Source organism: Budorcas taxicolor, chromosome 7, assembly GCF_023091745.1.
Source record: "Budorcas taxicolor isolate Tak-1 chromosome 7, Takin1.1, whole genome shotgun sequence".
Classification (NCBI taxonomy): Eukaryota; Metazoa; Chordata; class Mammalia; order Artiodactyla; family Bovidae; genus Budorcas; species Budorcas taxicolor.
In genome coordinates, this window is record NC_068916.1 from 14,598,693 (window position 1) to 14,615,683 (window position 16,991).

The 16,991-nt window shown below is 48.0% G+C and overlaps 1 protein-coding gene across 2 annotated transcripts in view; it reads right to left on the reverse strand.

Moving 5' to 3' along the window:
- Positions 1 to 12,272: 12,272 nt before the first annotated feature.
- The window catches only part of COL5A3 (collagen type V alpha 3 chain), a 45,712-nt gene continuing 40,993 nt past the window's right edge, over positions 12,273 to 16,991 (reverse strand). For both annotated transcript variants that reach the window (XM_052644146.1, XM_052644145.1), the window contains exons 65-67: positions 15,872 to 15,940; positions 13,374 to 13,613; positions 12,273 to 13,276 (exon numbers count right to left, since the gene is read on the reverse strand). In XM_052644146.1, coding sequence (XP_052500106.1) covers positions 13,130 to 13,276; positions 13,374 to 13,613; positions 15,872 to 15,940 — 456 coding nt within the window. In that variant the 3' untranslated portion in view covers positions 12,273 to 13,129. The remainder of the gene's footprint in view (positions 13,277 to 13,373; positions 13,614 to 15,871; positions 15,941 to 16,991) is intronic.

Consider the following 16,991-nt stretch of genomic DNA (forward strand, 5'->3'; position numbering starts at 1 on the left):
CAGATACGTGTTCCAGGCACAAGGGCCCACAGAAACCACCCTACCACCGCCGACACACACACACACACCCATCAAAGGGAGGAAGAACATCAGAGGTGAACCAGCCAGTTACCCAGGAACCAGTACTCACACAATTGACCCAACGCACACACAGACCCCCAACACAAAAAATACACAAACCCCACAGTTCCGGCACCCAGCTCACGCACACAGATTCACACACATAGAGATCTGTAAAACAGATTGTTACTACATTAACATGCGGGACTTCCTTGGTGGTCCGGCAGCTAAGACTGCACTCCCAATGCAAGGGGCCCAGGTTTGGTCCCTAGTCAGGGAACTAGATCCCATATGCTGCAACTATAAGTTTGCATGCCACAACTAAGCCAAATAAATAAATAAACATTTTTTAAAAATACAGTAACATGCACAAACCCACAAGACAATCACACAAAACAGGACAGATAGACTACATGCAACACAATTCAGACACAGTCACACGCACAAACAGTACAGGCAGACAGCTCAGACACACATACAGACCCACAGGGACCCATGACATGACAACAGACATCCTGGACACGCGAACCCCAGGCCAGGGCAGCGTGGGAATGAGGCTGTGAGAAGCTGGGAGAGGGGAGGTGGACCAGATGACTCAGGAGGCCTCTCTGGGGGAGGAGGTGGAGGAGGGCAGGCGGATGGGTGGGCAGGCATCCAGTGCATATGGTTCCCATTAAAGGCTTGGGAATTGAGGGTTGAGTTGGCGGGACAAGGAGACCCAGCACTGCTCTCCAGCCCTGCCAAGCCAGGAAGGAGTGAAGCCCTAGTCCAAGGTTGTGGGGCTGGAACTTGGCTCTGAACCACAGAAGCTCCTACCAAGAGTGGTCTATCCTGAGCCAGGTCCGGCTGGGGCTCATTTGAACCCCTGCAACAGCCCTGGGAAGGGTTTCACAGAAGAGGAGCGTGAGGGGCTCAGAGGGGTTAAGACACTTGCCTGAGGTCACACAGCCAGGAAGCAGTGGAACTGGGATTGGAGCCCAGGTGTCTCTGCAGCTGCTGCCCCAGCCCCAAGACAGATGCAAGGACTCCTCCATTTAGCCAGCAGCAGAGACTGGGAGCTCAATCTGGGCCCAGCCTGATTTGAAGCAACCCTATTTTCAAATAATTGAAAGTTAAGAGTGGGGCAGGGTTTGCTGACTGGGGGTGTCAGCATCAGAGAGTGACACCAGAGTTATAACCTGAAGGTTGAGTAAGAGCTGACAGGGTGTGTTGGGCAGAAACAAGTGCAGGTGCAAAGGACCTGAGGCCATGGGGTGCAGGAGGCTATGTCTTCTGGTGAGTTATGGTGACAAGCGAGACCAGAGACGCAGGTAGAAGAACTTGGACTTTGTCTCAGGGCCAACAGGGAGCCTCAGGAGGGCTGTGAGCTGAAAGATACACAGTGAAGTTTGGACAACCAGCATGAAGATCATACTCAGGATAGATGAACATGTACTTTCTCCCTGACCCAGAATTTCCTGTTATATTATATATTTATACACTCTAGAAGGGGAAGATCCCTTGGAGGAGGGCATGGCAACCCTACTCCAGTATTCATTCTTGTCTGGAGAATCCCATGGATGGAAAAGCCTGGCTGGCTACGGTCCATAGAGTTGCAAAGAGTCAGACACGACTGAAGCGACTTAGCATGCACGCCCTGGATACACTTAGCCATGTGCACACATGCCTGGATGTTTGCAGAGGAACAAAATGGGAAACACCTAAAAGTTTATGAGTAAGAAAACAGCTAACTCTGTTGAGGTAAACCTTTTCAAAGCAATTAAAAAGACAAGATTAGAAATACTTGTGTCTACATGGAGAAGTTGGGGAAAAAAATCTCTGGCTGAGCTAACAAAGCCAGTCGCAAAAGAGCATGTTCAATATTGTACCCATGTGAGACAGTTCAGAAACTTGCCAAATCATGTTGTGCATCACCCCTGGATACAACTTCCTGTATGAGGTAAACATGGAGAAATAATGAGGTCAAAAATTCCCACAACCTAGGGAAAGGAAAAAATAGGGAGTTAGGGTTTTATGGGGACAGAGTTTCAGCTGGGGAAGATGAAAAAGTTCTGAAAGCGAATGGTGGAGATGATGGCTCAACAATGCGGCACAGAACCAGACATTTAAAATGGGTAAATGGTTTAAATTTTATAGTATGTGCTTTCAACCACAATTAAACCCAGGTTTTTCACTGAAATTCATCTACACTTGGTGGCGAAGGAAGAGAAATGCCATGGCGGAAATATACTCTTGTGTGCAATGCGTACTAAGTCATGTCTAATTCTTTGCTACCCTATGGACTGTATCCCACCAGGCTCCTCTGTCCATAGGATTCTCCAGGCAAGAATACTGGAGTGGGATGCCATGCCCTGCTCCTTCCCAACCCACGGATCTCAATCGTGGTTGTGATGCTTTATTCTTAGGTTGGGTGGTAGGCATATGTGTGTTCATTATAAAATTTCTCTCTTTTTCTCTCTCCATATGTGGATGTATATGTTGCATTTAAGTGTTGCATATATATGCATATTTTTATATATGCAACACTTACATACAACATTTGTATAGCATTTACCTCATGGCAGACATTGCTCTAAGTGTGTGATCTCTTTTAACTAATTCAACCCTCACACAAATCTGATGCTGTAGGTGCTATTATTCACCCCATTTTACAGCTCTGGAGACTGAGACTCGGTGTGGTGAAGATTACATCTGTTATAGCAAAGGAGCTGACCCTTGCACCATGTGACTTGGCTCTAAACATTATGCCACACAGCCTCTGCACAACTTCCGTGTTTCATTCATAGGTTTTGTCACACGTGGAATGGATCTGAGAAGAGGGTGTGTCTGGGGGCTCATGGGAAAGGATGTGAGGAATTTTCTGGGTGCTGGAAACAGTCTACGTCTTGTTTAGGGTGTGTAGACAATTGTCAAAATTCCTCCACAAGAACACTTAAGATCAATGCATTTCATTGTACATAATGTGTGTCTGAATGAAAACAACTTCTAAAAAGAAATAATACCCCATCCAGCAATTCCACTTCTGCGTATAGATCCAAAAGAATCAAAAGCAGGGTCTCAAAGAGATACTTGCACTTTTTTATTTATAGCACCATTATTTACAGAAGCCAAGATCTGGAAGCAATGCAAGTGTCCATCAACAGATGAATGGATAAACAAAATGTGGGCCAACCATCCATTGGATTATTACTCATCCTGAAAAAGCAAGGAAATTCTGACACATGCTATAACACAGATAAACCTTGAGGATGTTATGCTAAGTGAAATAAGCCAGTCACAAAAAGACAGATATTGCATGATTCTACTTATATGAGGTCCCTGCTGCTGCTGCTAAGTCGCTTCAGTCATGTCTGACTCTGTGTGACCCCATAGATGGCAGCCCACCAGGCTCCCCCGTCCCTGGGATTCTCCTGGCAAGAACACTGGGGTGGGTTGCCATTTCCTGCTCCAATGCATGAAAGTGAAAAGTGAAAGGGAAGTCACTCAGTTGTGTCCGACTCTTCACGACCCCATGGACTGCAGCCTACCAGGCTCCTTCGTCCACGGGATTTGCCAGGCAAGAGTGCTGGAGTGGGGTGCCATCAAGGAGTCAAATTCCTAGGGACAGGACTTTCTAGGTAACCCAGTGCTTAAGAATTCACCTGCCAATGCAGAGGACATGGGTTCATTCGCTAATCCAGGAAGATTTCACATGCCATGGAGCAACTTAGCCCGTGTGCCACAACCGCTGAGCCCAGGCATCCTAGGGCCTGTGCTCCACAACAAAAGAAGCCACTGAAATGAGAAGCCCTCGCACCACAACTCAAGAGTAGCCCCTCATCGCTGCAACTAGAGAAAGCCCGTGCACAGCAACCAAGACCCAGCACAGCCACAAACAAACAAACAAAAAATTACAGGTGAGCACCAGGGTTTGATGGGGGGGAATGAAGAGTTGTTTAATGAGTATAGGTTTTCGGCTTTGCAACATGAAAAAGTAGTTGCCCAGCGGTGTGAACATACTTAACACTACTGATCTGTACAGTTAAAAATGGTAAATGGTAAATTTGATGTTATGTAGTTTTTCAACACAAAAATACTGTAAAATAAATATAGCAAGGGAGGAAAAGCGTATATAAGGGAGATGAGACCAGCATCACGGAGGGACAAGACAATCCCTTGATGTCAATCTGGTCTTTCGTCTGCTCAGCCTCCCATCTCTCCTGCGCTACACAGTCACCTTCAGGGTCCAGGCCCGTCCTCTGAAAAGGAAGTTCTGATATGTCTGGGACACTAAGCATGGGAGGCCACACGTCTGCTCTTGTGGGGTCGGAACCTCTTTGTGTGACCAGGTGGGGATCGGCATGGTTCTGAGCGGTTCACTGCCTCTGGGCCCGGCTGTGTGAGGTGTTGCTTGGCTCCCTCTCTCTCTCTGTATGAGCCTCCACTTCAAAGATGCCTTCTCCAGGAAGACTTCCCTGACTACCCTGTCTTAAAGAACACCCCTCTAGTCCTCCTCCCTACCTTATTTTCATAGTGCCACCTGACACATCATATATATATATATCTGCTTACTGACTGTCAGCCCCACTAGAGGGTTAACTCCACGAGGGCAGGGAATCTTTGTTCTGTTCACTGCTGGGTCCCTGGAGCCTAACACAGTGCCTGGCACATGATAGGTACTAAATACAGATTTGTTGGGACTTCCCTTGGTGGTCCAGTGGTTAAGAATCCATCTTGCAAGGCAGGGGACAACGTGGATTCAGTCCCTGGTCAGGCAACTAGGATCCCACATGCCACAGGGCAACTAAGCCCGTGCATCACAACTACTGAGTCGCCCATGCCACAACTAGAAACTGTGGGCCCCTGCAATGAAAGACAGAGAAAGCAATGGCACCCCACTCCAGTACTCTTGCCTGGAAAATCCCATGGACAGAGGGGCCTGGTGGGCTGCAGTCCATGGGGTCGCTAAGAGCAACTTCACTTTCACTTTTCACTTTCATGCCTTGGAGAAGGAAATGGCAACCCACTCCAGTGTTCTTGCCTGGAGAATCCCAGGGACAGGGGAGCCTGGTGGGCTGCCGTCTGTGGGGTCACACAGAGTCGGACACGACTGAAGCGACTTAGCAGCAGCAGCAGCAGTGAAAGATCCTGCGTGCTGCAGCTAGGACCCAGTGCAGCCAAATAAATAAATTAAATATTTTTTTAAAAATCGGTGGATTGAGTGAGTGAATGAATGTGTGGGCAGAGCAAGGGTTGTCTCTGAAACAACCATGATGGAGTTTACCTGGACCCACATCTGTGGCTTGTGTGTTGGTGGCACGTCTCTGTGTGTGGGGTTGTGTGTCCGTCTGTGTATCTAGCGTCTGCCAGGATGTGGTACTTCTGTGTGTGACAGTGAGGATCTCCCTCCAGAGGTGGCTCCATCTCTGAGTGTGGGTTTGTGAACACAGTTGTCTGGGGGGCTCTGGGTGTGCATCCAGACACAACTGTGTGTGTGGCCTGCTATGCATGTCACCATTTCTGCATCTGACTAAGGATGTAGGGGTGTATGTGAGGCAGGTCTGCCTCTCTGAGTCTGCTTGCGGGCCCAGACTTGCAGCTGTTGGTGGCAGAGGGGGAGGGGAGGAGGTGACAAGATGCGGGTCTGATTCCACCTGCCCTTGGTCTGTGTATGTCATTGTTTGTATCTCTGACAATGTTGTCAGTGAGTATGTGTAAATCACCCTGCTCCAGCCACCCTCTACAGCCCTGTCTAAAGCCACAGGCAGGCCTCCCCACTGGCCGTCCCATGCCCCCTCCACCACCACCTCGAGAGTAATTGCTCAAGAAGCACTAGCGGTGTGATTAATTATGGCTGCTGAATATGCAAATCAGCTGGGGGTTTCCTAGCAGCCGCCTGGGTGCTGGTGATGATGCTGAGTAAATACACAGAGCAGAGGCGAGCCAGGCCTAGAATTCCCTCCTTACATCTTTGTCAATTACCCTTTAATTTAGCAGGGCAGATTTCTAATTCTTTAATGAGCTTTTACCTAATTAAAGAGTCCTCATTACACTATTAATTGGTCCTCCCCTCCAAAATACCTGTACCAGCATGGGATTGGAGTTGCCAAAGCAGATGCTGGCTGAACTGCACTCAAACCCTGGGGTGTTATTGGGTGTAATTTTTAAGATTATGTTGGAAAGAATCCCCTTTAGGGAGAAGATGGCTTTTTGCTTAGCAAAATCTTTCGCTACGGACTCTGGGCAAGTTTCTCTCTACTTGTTTCTTAGCTCCGTTATCTGCAAAAAGGAGGTAGTAAGAGAACCTAGTGGCTCAGACAGTAAAGAATCTGCCATCCTCTGGAGAAGGGAATGGCTAACCACTCCAGTATTCTTGCCTAGAGAATTCCATGGACAGAGGAGCCCGGCAGGCTACAGTCCACAGGATTGCAAAGAGTCGGACACAACTGGAGTGACTGAGCACAACAGAACCCTCCTCAAAGGTGGTGATGAGAAATAAATAAAAGCATTCAGGAAAGGCATTTGATGAACAGCGTCTGGCATGGAGGCAATCGATGGTCTTTATTAATATTATTAACTGTGAGTTGAACTAATCGTGGATCATGTGGGCATGGGGACAGTGTCTGAACGAAGGGTTGAGGGGATCGCTCTTCATAAGAAAGTGAGATAAATTCGATCTAGCAAGATAAGTTTGATCCAGGGAATTCCCTGGTGCTCCAGTCATTTAGGGGTCTGTGCTTCTGCTCCAGGGGGTGTGGTTTCGATCCCTGGTCAGGGCACTAAGATGTTACAAGCCGCACTGCGTGGCCAAAAATTTAAAAAAAAAAAAAAGAAGAAGAAGAGCAGAAAGACTTAGAGGAAGGGAGTGAAGACTCAGGCAAGGAGAGCTATCAGGGAGGGAAAGATGGTCGGGGGCGGGAGAATGGTAGGAAATCTGGGCTTGGGAAGAGCATACCTCCAGTGACAGATTCACAGTGGTGGACACATTTGAAGATAATGATATTCAATAGCAAACTTTTGGAGAAGGCAATGGCACCCCACTCCAGTACTCTTGCCTGGAAAATCCCATGGACAGAGTGGCCTGGTAGGCTGCAGTCCATGAGGTCGCTAAGAGTTGGACACGACTGATCGACTTCACTTTTATTTTTCACTTTCATGCATTGGAGAAGGAAATGGCAACCCACTCCAGTGTTCTTGCCAGGAGAATCCCAGGGACGGGGGTGCCTGGTGGGCTGCCGTCTACGGGGTCGCACAGAGTCGGACACGACTGAAGCGACTTAGCAGCAGCAGCAGCAGTAAACTTTAGGTTGATTTTCCTGCAATGAGACCTCCTGGTTTGCACACATGCTTACATGCTGATCTTCAGTAAAAGTTGGATTTATTCACTGTGTTAGGATAATTAATGATAGCTGCTGTAACAAGCAACTCTTAAAAATCTCAAGGGCTTAAAACAAGTAATTTCTTAATCATATCTAATGGAGTTCTCCCTGACAGCATTCTTCCAAGTGCAGTTAACCCTTGAACATGAGTTCGAACTCACAGGTTCTTTTATATGTAGATTTTTTTCCAATAAATATATACAGTACCATGGGCTTCCCTTGGTGGCTCAGCGGTAAAGAATCTGCCTGCAAAGCAGGAGCCACAGGAGATGTGGGTTCAATCCCTGGGTCGGGAAGCTCCCCTGGAGGAGGGGATGGCAACCCACTCCAGCATTCTTGCCTGGAGAATCCCATAGACAGAGGAGCCTGGTGGACTACAGTCCATGGGGTCACAAAGAGTTGGACATGATTGAAGCAACTTAGCATGCTCACATAGTACTATAATGACCTGAAGCTGGTTGAACCCATGGATTTGTAATCATGGATGCAGAGGTCTGACTATAAAGTTATGTGCAGATTTTTGACTATGCAGGAGCTGGCTTTCCTAAACCCAGCCTTGGTTCAAGGGTCAGCTGTCATAACTAAGGGAAGCAGTCTTTCTAGTTCCACATCTGATACTCTCATCTGACACACGTGATCTCCAAGATCTTCATGGAGTGGAGAGAAAGAGCAAGGAGGGCTGTGTGGGAGGTTTTATGGCTACACGCATCCTATTGGCTAAGACCCAATTGTCCCCAACCTGACGACCAGGGGAGCTGCGAGATGTGATCTCAATTATGTGTGCCCAGGAAGAGGAAGATAACATACAGCATTGGTGGTGCTATTATACACTCTTCTAGGGGCTGTGATGGGTCTTAACTGCAGCACGCAGGATTTTGGTTGCTACATGTGGAATCTAGTTCCCTGACCAAGGATGGAACCTGAGCCCCCTCCATTAAGAGCTTGGAGTCTTAACCACTGGACCACCGGGGAAGTTCCCACTCTAGGCCTTCTTTTTTTTTCCTTAAAAGATGCATTTACTTATTTATTTTATTTAGCTGTGGTGGGTCTTTGTTGCTGCACGCAGACTTTCTCTAGTTGCAGCAAGCACAGGCTACTCTCTAGTTGCAGTGCGCGCGCTTCTCTGCCGTGTCTTCTCTTGTTGTGGAGCACAGGCCCTAGGTTCGTGGGCGTCAGTAGTTGCAGCTCTCAGGTTCTAGAGCACAGGCTCAGTAATGGTGGCGCATGGGCTTAGTTGCTCTGCAGCATGTGGGATTTTCCTGGACCAGGAATTGAACCTGCATCCCCGACATTGCAAGGCAGATTCTTAACCACTGGACCACCAGGGACGCCCATCATATGCATTCTTGAGTTAAAGATGTTTGAGAGAGGAAATAAAAGAAGGCAGGGCCAAGTCAACATTTGGATTGATAGAAGTCAGGATGAAGAAATCAGCAAAAGCCACACATCCAGAGAAGAGGTGACTGGGAGAAACACCATCCTCTCAAGAGCCCTCAAGGGTATTTGATGCTTTCCGGGTTCTTACACTGTGTGTCAGATGCTTCCTTAAGACTTCACATGATGAGTTCCCTGGTGGCCTAATGGTTAGAATTTGGGGCTTTCACTGCCATGGCCTGGGTTCAATCGCTGATCGTGGAACTGAAATCCCAAAGCCACATGGCCAAAACAACCTCCATATGGCTCTTCTCTCACATCCTTCAGATCTCTGCTAAAACACCGGCTCCTCAGCAAAGCCTCATCTGACCAACCAGTTTCAAACAAGCCATTACTCCATCAGTCTCTATCCATGCAACTTGTTTGATTTTCCTTCACAACAATTGAAAGTGTTAGTGGCTCAGTTGTGTCCAACTCTGTGATCCCATGGACAGAGGAGCCTGGAGGGCTACAGTCCATGGGATTCTCCAGGCAAAAATACAGGAGTGGGTTGCTGTGCCCTTCTCCAGGGGATCTTCCCAGTGGACTCTTTACCATCTGAGCCACCAGGGAAGCCCTTACCACAATCACTACCACCTGAAATCATATTACACAGCTATTTGTATATAATCTGTTTTCCGCGGGAATAAGATCTTAAGGGCAGACACCACATCTTTCTTTTATCCCCAGCATCTGGAAACATGCCTAGTTCTGAGTACATGTGCCACAGAGATAAATGAATGAATGAATAAGTAAATAAATGGATGACCTCTGGGCATCAACATTCTTCATAGAATTTCAACTCTTAGTAACATTTATTGAATGAAGCTAAAGCTGAAACTCCAGTACTTTGGCCACCTCATGCGAAGAGTTGACTCACTGGAAAAGACTCTGATGCTGGGAGGGACTGGGGGCAGGAGGAGAAGGGGACGACAGAGGATGAGATGGCTGGATGGCATCACTGACTCGATGGACATGAGTCTGAGTAAACTCCGGGAGTTGGTGATGGACAGGGAGGCCTGGCGTGCTGCGATTCATGGGGTCACAAAGAGTCGGACACGACTGAGCAACTGAACTGAACTGATTGAATGAATAAATGAATCCAGGTGGCCTTAGAGAGCCTGCTGGCAGAAATAGTAGGGTAAGCCCTGGTTTGGGCTTCCCACGTGGCTCAGTGGTAAAGAACCCACCCGCCAATGCAGGAGACACAGAAGACTCATGTTTGATCCCTGGGTCAGGAAGATCCCCCAGAGAAGGAAATGGCAACCTACTCCAGTATTCTTGCCTGGGAAATCCCATGGACAGAGGAGCCTGGGGGGCTACAGTCCATGGGCTGGCAAAGAGTCAGACATGACTGAGCATGCATGCATGCAAGCCCTAGTTTGGGAGAGGCAACTTACTCCAACCTGTTACTTCTGTCCACCCAATCCCACCTGATCCAACTTAACGCACACCAGCCCTCCCTCACTCCTAACTCAATAATGTCTATCAGCCCGATGAATGGATAAACATAATGCAGTAAATTATTATTCAACAATAAAAAGGAATGAAGTTCTGATACATGCTGCAACTTGAACTGTGAAGTTATGCTAAATGAAAGAAGCCAGACACAGAGGACCACATGTTGTATGATTCCATTTATGGGAAATGTCAAGAATGGGCAAATCCATAGGGACAGGAAGATTAGTGCTTTTCTACCACTCAGAGGTTTGGAGGAGATGATGAGTTGACTGCTAATGGATATGGGATTTCTGTCTGAGGTGAGGAAAATGTTTCAAAATTGATTGTGGTGATGGTTGCACAAGTCTGTGAATACCCTAAAAACCATTTAATTATGTACTTTAAGTGGGTGGATTAGATGGTACGTGAATGACATCTCAATTCAAGCCGGTGGCTTGTGGGATTTTAGTTCCGCCACCAGGGACTGAACCTCGGCCACAGCAGTGAAAGCACAAAGTCCTAACCACTTAATCGCCAGGTAATTCCCAATCAATCTGTTTTTTAAAACCCTCAACCCAGGGACTTCCCTGGTGGCACAGTGGATAAAAATCTGCCCGCTAATGCAGGGGACGTAGGTGCAGTCCCTGGTCTGGGAAGATTCCATGTGCCGCGGAGCCACGAGCCCACACACCACAGCCCGTTCTTGAGCCCATTCTCGAAGGCCTGTGAGGCCCAAATACTGAGCCCACGTGCTGCAAATACCAAAGTCTGAATGCCCTAGGGCCCGACAGCCAGGAATAATGAATACCTGTGCCACAGCTACTGAAGACTGTGTGCCCCAGAGCCTTTGCTCCACAAGAGAAGCCACTGCAAGGAGGAGCCTGCACGCTGCCACTGCAGTAGCCCCTGCTCTCCAAAATGAGAGAAAACCTGCGTGCAGCAACAAACACCCAGCACAGCCCAAAATAGATAAAATAAAGCAGTGTGTCCACGTCAAAACCAAAGTGAAAATCCTCAACCCAACATCTAATCCCCAACACAAGTCATCCCACATCCAACTCATCTTAACTGATCCCATTTTGACTCACCAAATAGGTAATCCTCCACCTCAAATTCATAGTAACCCCTACTCACCTCTACTCAACTCAATCTACTTCTTAAGTCAACCCTAATTCAGCTCAATCCAGTATCCAATTTCAAACCCTTAACTCAACCCTCTCATCATTTCAACCTCCAACTCAGCGGATACCCAGACCGACTCAACTCACTCCAAACTACCTCCAACCCGACTCATCTTTAACCCACCTCCCCAGTGGCTCAGGGGATAAAGAATCTACCTGCAATGCAGGAGACACAGGAGGTGTGGGTTCAGTCTCTGAGTTGGGAAGATCCCCTGGAGGAGGAAATGGCAATCCACTCCAATATTCTTGCCTGGAGAATTCCATAGACAGAGGAGCCCGGTGGGCTACAGTCCATGAGGTCACAAAGAATCAGACACAACTGAGCATGCACGTGAATCACTAAAGCTAACTCTACCAAAAGGCACAATTAATTAAGACAAATGATGGCAAGATGCCTTGGGTGAGACAAGAGCCAGACCCTAAGAGAGCATCAGTTGACAGACACAGACAAGGAACCTCCCTGGTGGCCCAGTGGTTAAGAATCCGCCTTGCAACGCAGGGAACATGGGTTCTATCTCTGGTCTTGGAAAATTCCATATGACTCGGGACAATTAAGCCCGTGCACCGCAACTACTGAGCCCACGCTCTCACACTCTAGAGCCCAGAAGCTGAAACTACTGAACCCGTGTGCGCTGAAGTCCATGCTCTGGAATAAGAGAAGCCACTGCAATGAGAAGCCCAGAGATCACGGCTAGAGAGTAGCCCCTGCTCACTACAACTAGAGTAAGGTTGTGCACAGCAATGAAGACCCAGCGCAGCCAAAACTAAAAATAAATAAATAAAAAGGTAAAAAGAAAGAAAGACACAGACAGGACACAGTTCACTGATTTATTCTCAGACTTGAGATGCCAATTGTGCCCTATGGCCTGGGGCAGGTGGTGGTATGGGGGAGTTAGGGTAGGGGATGGGGATTTCTCTCATCATATCCCAGCCTTCCCTAAGGAGGAAGCAGATTAAATATACAACAGAGGGGATTCTCCCTTTTAATACAGACCCAGGTATAAATAGGGCAGCACCATTAGAATCCTGGTTTCCCCCCAACCCCACCAGTTTGGTCCCCACGCCACCTGGCATGGCAAGGTGTATTTGGGGAGGCATGGAGGGAGACAGTATTCAGAGCTAGGCTGAGGCAGCAGAAAGAGTACGCAGCTCAGTCCAGGGAAGTCCCACTTCCCTCCGTAGTCTGACATCAATCCCTTCACTGCGAACCCACCTGAAAAGAAGAAATGAGCGAGGGGATCCCAGTCTGGGCTCAGGAGACATCCAGTGCTTAACTATGCAGAAGGTAGCACCAAAGGGTGTTGAGAGCACTGACCGAGGGGGTGGGAGGCGGGCGACGGTGGGGGCATTCATCAGCTCTGAGTTAGAAGTTCATTGCTGGGGTGGGGGTGGGGGTTCAGGGGAAGGAGATGAGTGATGGGCACCGAGGGGAGAAAGAGCCAGACTACAGTTATGCCAGCCGGGACGCAGTGCAGAGAAACGGGACCCATGGACCAGGGTAGGCCAGCCCCCAGACCCCCTGGAACGGAGAAGGAATATTGTTTGACCGTGATGAGCAGACCGTTTCCTGGCTCCACGCAGTCACAGGAGACAATAAATCCGACGGCTTCAAAGCCTCAGCACCAAATGTGGCCCATCTGGGGGGCTCCCTCATTGTCCCTCCAGCCCCCGAAGCTCTCAGCTGCTAAAGCAGACAGGGCCCAGTTCAAACCCAAACTTCTGGTTCGTCTGGCCAAAGTCAGCAGCTGCCACATCCAACAAGGGCAGAAATCCCACTCGGGAGGAGTTGAACTCGAAGAGGGTCTTCGACTGTCCCTTCCGGAGCTGACACGGGAAGACACGGATGGTGGGTGAGTCAGGGGGAGGGGAGTAATCACAGGCTCCCCTCCCCAATCTGGCCAGTCCCCGCCCTCTTCCTTACCCTGCAGCCATCATAGGGGACTGTGATGGTGGCAGCTGCCGTCTGGTTGAAGGACAGCTCCTCCCCATTGGCCCCGAGGAAACGGGCAGAGCGGTTGTGGTCACCTGCAGCTTCATCCAGCCAGGCGGCTGAGTTCTGGCAGGTGTATGTGAAGCTCTGGCGGGCCATGGCACTCAGCAGCTTCAGGAAGGTCAGCTGTACCACACTCACCGGGGCCCCATCGGCATCCACATAGGAGAACTGGAGGTGAGACAAAGAGGAGGTGAGGGTGTGTCCTTCGCCTCGACTCTTTCCGAGGTACCCACCTCCCAGGATCTCTATCCACTGCCGACCCGCCCCTGCTGCCCTGACTTCCTCTTTGGCTGCCCCACCAGCCATCTGATCATCCCTGGTTCTTCTGCAAGCCCCTAGGCCTGTGTGGCTATTGAGCACTTGAATGGTGGCTGGTGAGACTGAGAAACTTTTCATAATTTCAGTTAAATTTTAATTTTTTGGGGGGCACTCTTTTCTTAAGAATTGAAGTATAGTTGATTTACAATGCTGTGTTAGTTTCAGGCTTATAGCAAAGTGATTTAGTTATATGTATATATATATATAGATATACACACACACATATATATACATATATATTCTTTTCGATCACAGTTTACTACAAGATACTGAATATATAGTTCCCTGTGCTATAGTAGGTCCTCGTTGTTCATCTATTTTATACATAGCAGTGTATAGTGTGTATATGTTAATCCCAAACCTCTAATATATCCCTTTCTCCCTTTCCCTTCTGGTAACCGTAAGTTGGTTTTCTGTGTCTGTGAGTCTATTTCTGTTTTGTAAAGAAGTTCGTTTGTGTCATATTTTAGCTTCCACATGTAAGCAATATCATCCGATATTTGTCTTTTCTGACTTACTACACATAGTGTGATAACCTCTGGGTCCATCTATTTAAATTATTTAATTAAAAAATGTTTAACTTTATTTAATTTATAACTAACAACTGAGCCTCAACCCATTTATCAGAAAACTGAGGTTTGGAACAACTTGAAGATGCAAATCTACCTTTTCAACTGCATGTTGTATGCAATCTAAGTATTTCCAAGGAAATTTAGTATCAAAATTATGATGTGCTATAAATATAAAATAGGCACCAGACTCTGAAGAACTCATGGGGAAAAAGTTGAAAATGCTTCAGTAATCTTTATATTGATACAACAATATTTTGGATATACTGGGCTGCATAAAATATATTATTAAGTTATCACTGGCTTGAGGTAACTAGCCCAGTAACGCATCTTTTTTGGCTTCCTTCTCTTCCCTGTATCATTTCACATCTCCTGATTTATGTTTTCTGGACTCACATCACAGATCAACCCCTTGCAATTGAGTCTCAGTGTGTTTTAGGGGACCCCAAACCCATATACCACTTGGCATTATATGATAGCTTTATTTCCTTGGTTATTCTCTGTCTGCTTCCTTGGTCCCATTCCCAATAGAATAGTAACTTCAGGAAGTCAGGAACTGCGTTTCCTTGGCTGCTATGTTCCCAGTGCTTAGCACACATACATATGTTACATAAACAAGTCTCAAGTGGACCCAAGATCCCCCACCACTGCATAAACCTGACCCTCTTCCCATTTATATATCTCAGAATCTCACTAGACTGTTCTTCAAACCAGGAACCTGGGCATCATTTCTATCTCTTTCTTTTCCTCCCCTCCATCTCACCAATTAATATTGATAGGTCCTATTGACTTGCCATCTCATCAATTAACTAGGTCTTATGGACTTGCCCTCTTAGATAACGTTCTAAGCCATTCCTTCCTCTTCATCCCCCATGCCACTAGCTCCAGCCTCTTCCCTTCCTTGCCTTTCTAAACCAACACATCAGTCTCCTCCTGGGTCTCCAGCCTCCAGTTTCCCCACCATCACCACCAGCAGCCCGGAGGTATTTTCCTATCATAGAGATTGAATCTCAGTCCCTCTCACTTAAACACGTCCCATGGCTCCCTGCTGCCCATAGTCTTTCTGAGGAGGTGGTCTTAGCTCTCACCTACCTGCCCAGCCTCTTCTCCTACCACATTCCCCCTCACTCTCTCTAGAGCAGAGCAAGTCGCTTTTTCTTCTTTTAATCTACCAGGCTTTCTCTTGACTCTGGGACTTTGTATATGCTGTTCCATCTCTCCAGAACACCCTTCCTTGTCCTCCCAAACTTGCAAACCAGTCAATTCCTTAGACCTCAGCTGAGCTGTGACTTCCCTCAGGAAGCCTTCAGGTCCTTCCAGCACTGCCTTTAGATCACCACCATGCCCTGTGTTTCCCCCCATATTACACATCTGATGCTGCTCCCTCCCCCCCGCCGCCACCCCGCCCCCCACCACAAGCCTATGATCAGCATAAAGGCAGAGATGAGGCTATCCTGTTCATCTCACCTCCTCCAATTCCCCATGCTGGTTTACACCAATTTTTATACCATCCCCACCCTGGCTTTGCAGGCAACTCACCTTTTTCCCTCGACGGAATGTGCTATACCAGCCACCTGGCTTTTCTTTGGACCAAGAGGCCAGTTTCACCTGGGGGACAGAGGGAAGGGGTAACAGGTGCCCTGGTGGGCGGGGCTGGCAATGTGTCAATTTTGCATTTACCACCCCACACTGAAAGCCATGAAATTAAAAGACGCTTACTCCTTGGAAGGAAAATTATCACCAACCTAGACAGCATATTCAAAAGCAGAGACATTACTTTGCCAACAAAGGTCCATCTAGTCAAGGCTATGGTTTTTCCAGTGGTCATGTATGGATGTGAGAGTTGGACTGTGAAGAAAGCTGAGTGACGAAAAATTGATGCTTTTGAACTGTGGTGTTGGAGAAGACTCTTGAGAGTCCCTTGGACTGCAAGGAGATCCAACCAGTCCATTCTGAAGGAGATCAGCCCTGGGATTTCTTTGGAGGGAATGATGCTAAAGCTGAAACTCCAGTACTTTGGCCACCTCATGCAAAGAGTTGACTCATTGGAAAAGACTCTGATGCTGGGAGGGATTGGGGGCAGGAGGAGAAGGGGATGACAGAGGATGAGATGGCTGGATGGCATCACTGACTCGATGGACGTGAGTCTGAGTGAACTCCAGGAGTTGGTGATGGACAGGGAGGCCTGGCGTGCTGCGATTCATGGGGTCACAAAGAGTTGGACACGACTGAGCAACTGAACTGAACTGAACTGAAAGCTACTGACTGTAGGGGACTTCCATGGTGGCCCAGAGGCTAAGACTCCGCACTCCCAATGCAGAGGGCTCGGGTTCAATCCCTGGTCAGGGAACTAGATCTCACATGCTGCAACTAAGATCCAGTGCAGCTAAATGAATAAAAAGAAATCTACTGACTATAAATATCAGGAACTCTTAGGTTATTCTCTGGCTGTGGGACTGGGCTTGGCTGGTACCCAGGACAGATCCAAGAGGTTGGGGGTTTCTGACTTCTGAGGGTGCCTCCACTAATGATTGAAAAGAGCTGGTGGATAAATGCTCTGGCTCCCACCTCCCCCCACCCCCTGAGCTGAGGTAACTCCCAGGAGCCTGCCCTACACTGTCTCCCTGAAGCCCGCTGTGGATTGGAGCCTTGGGTGTCC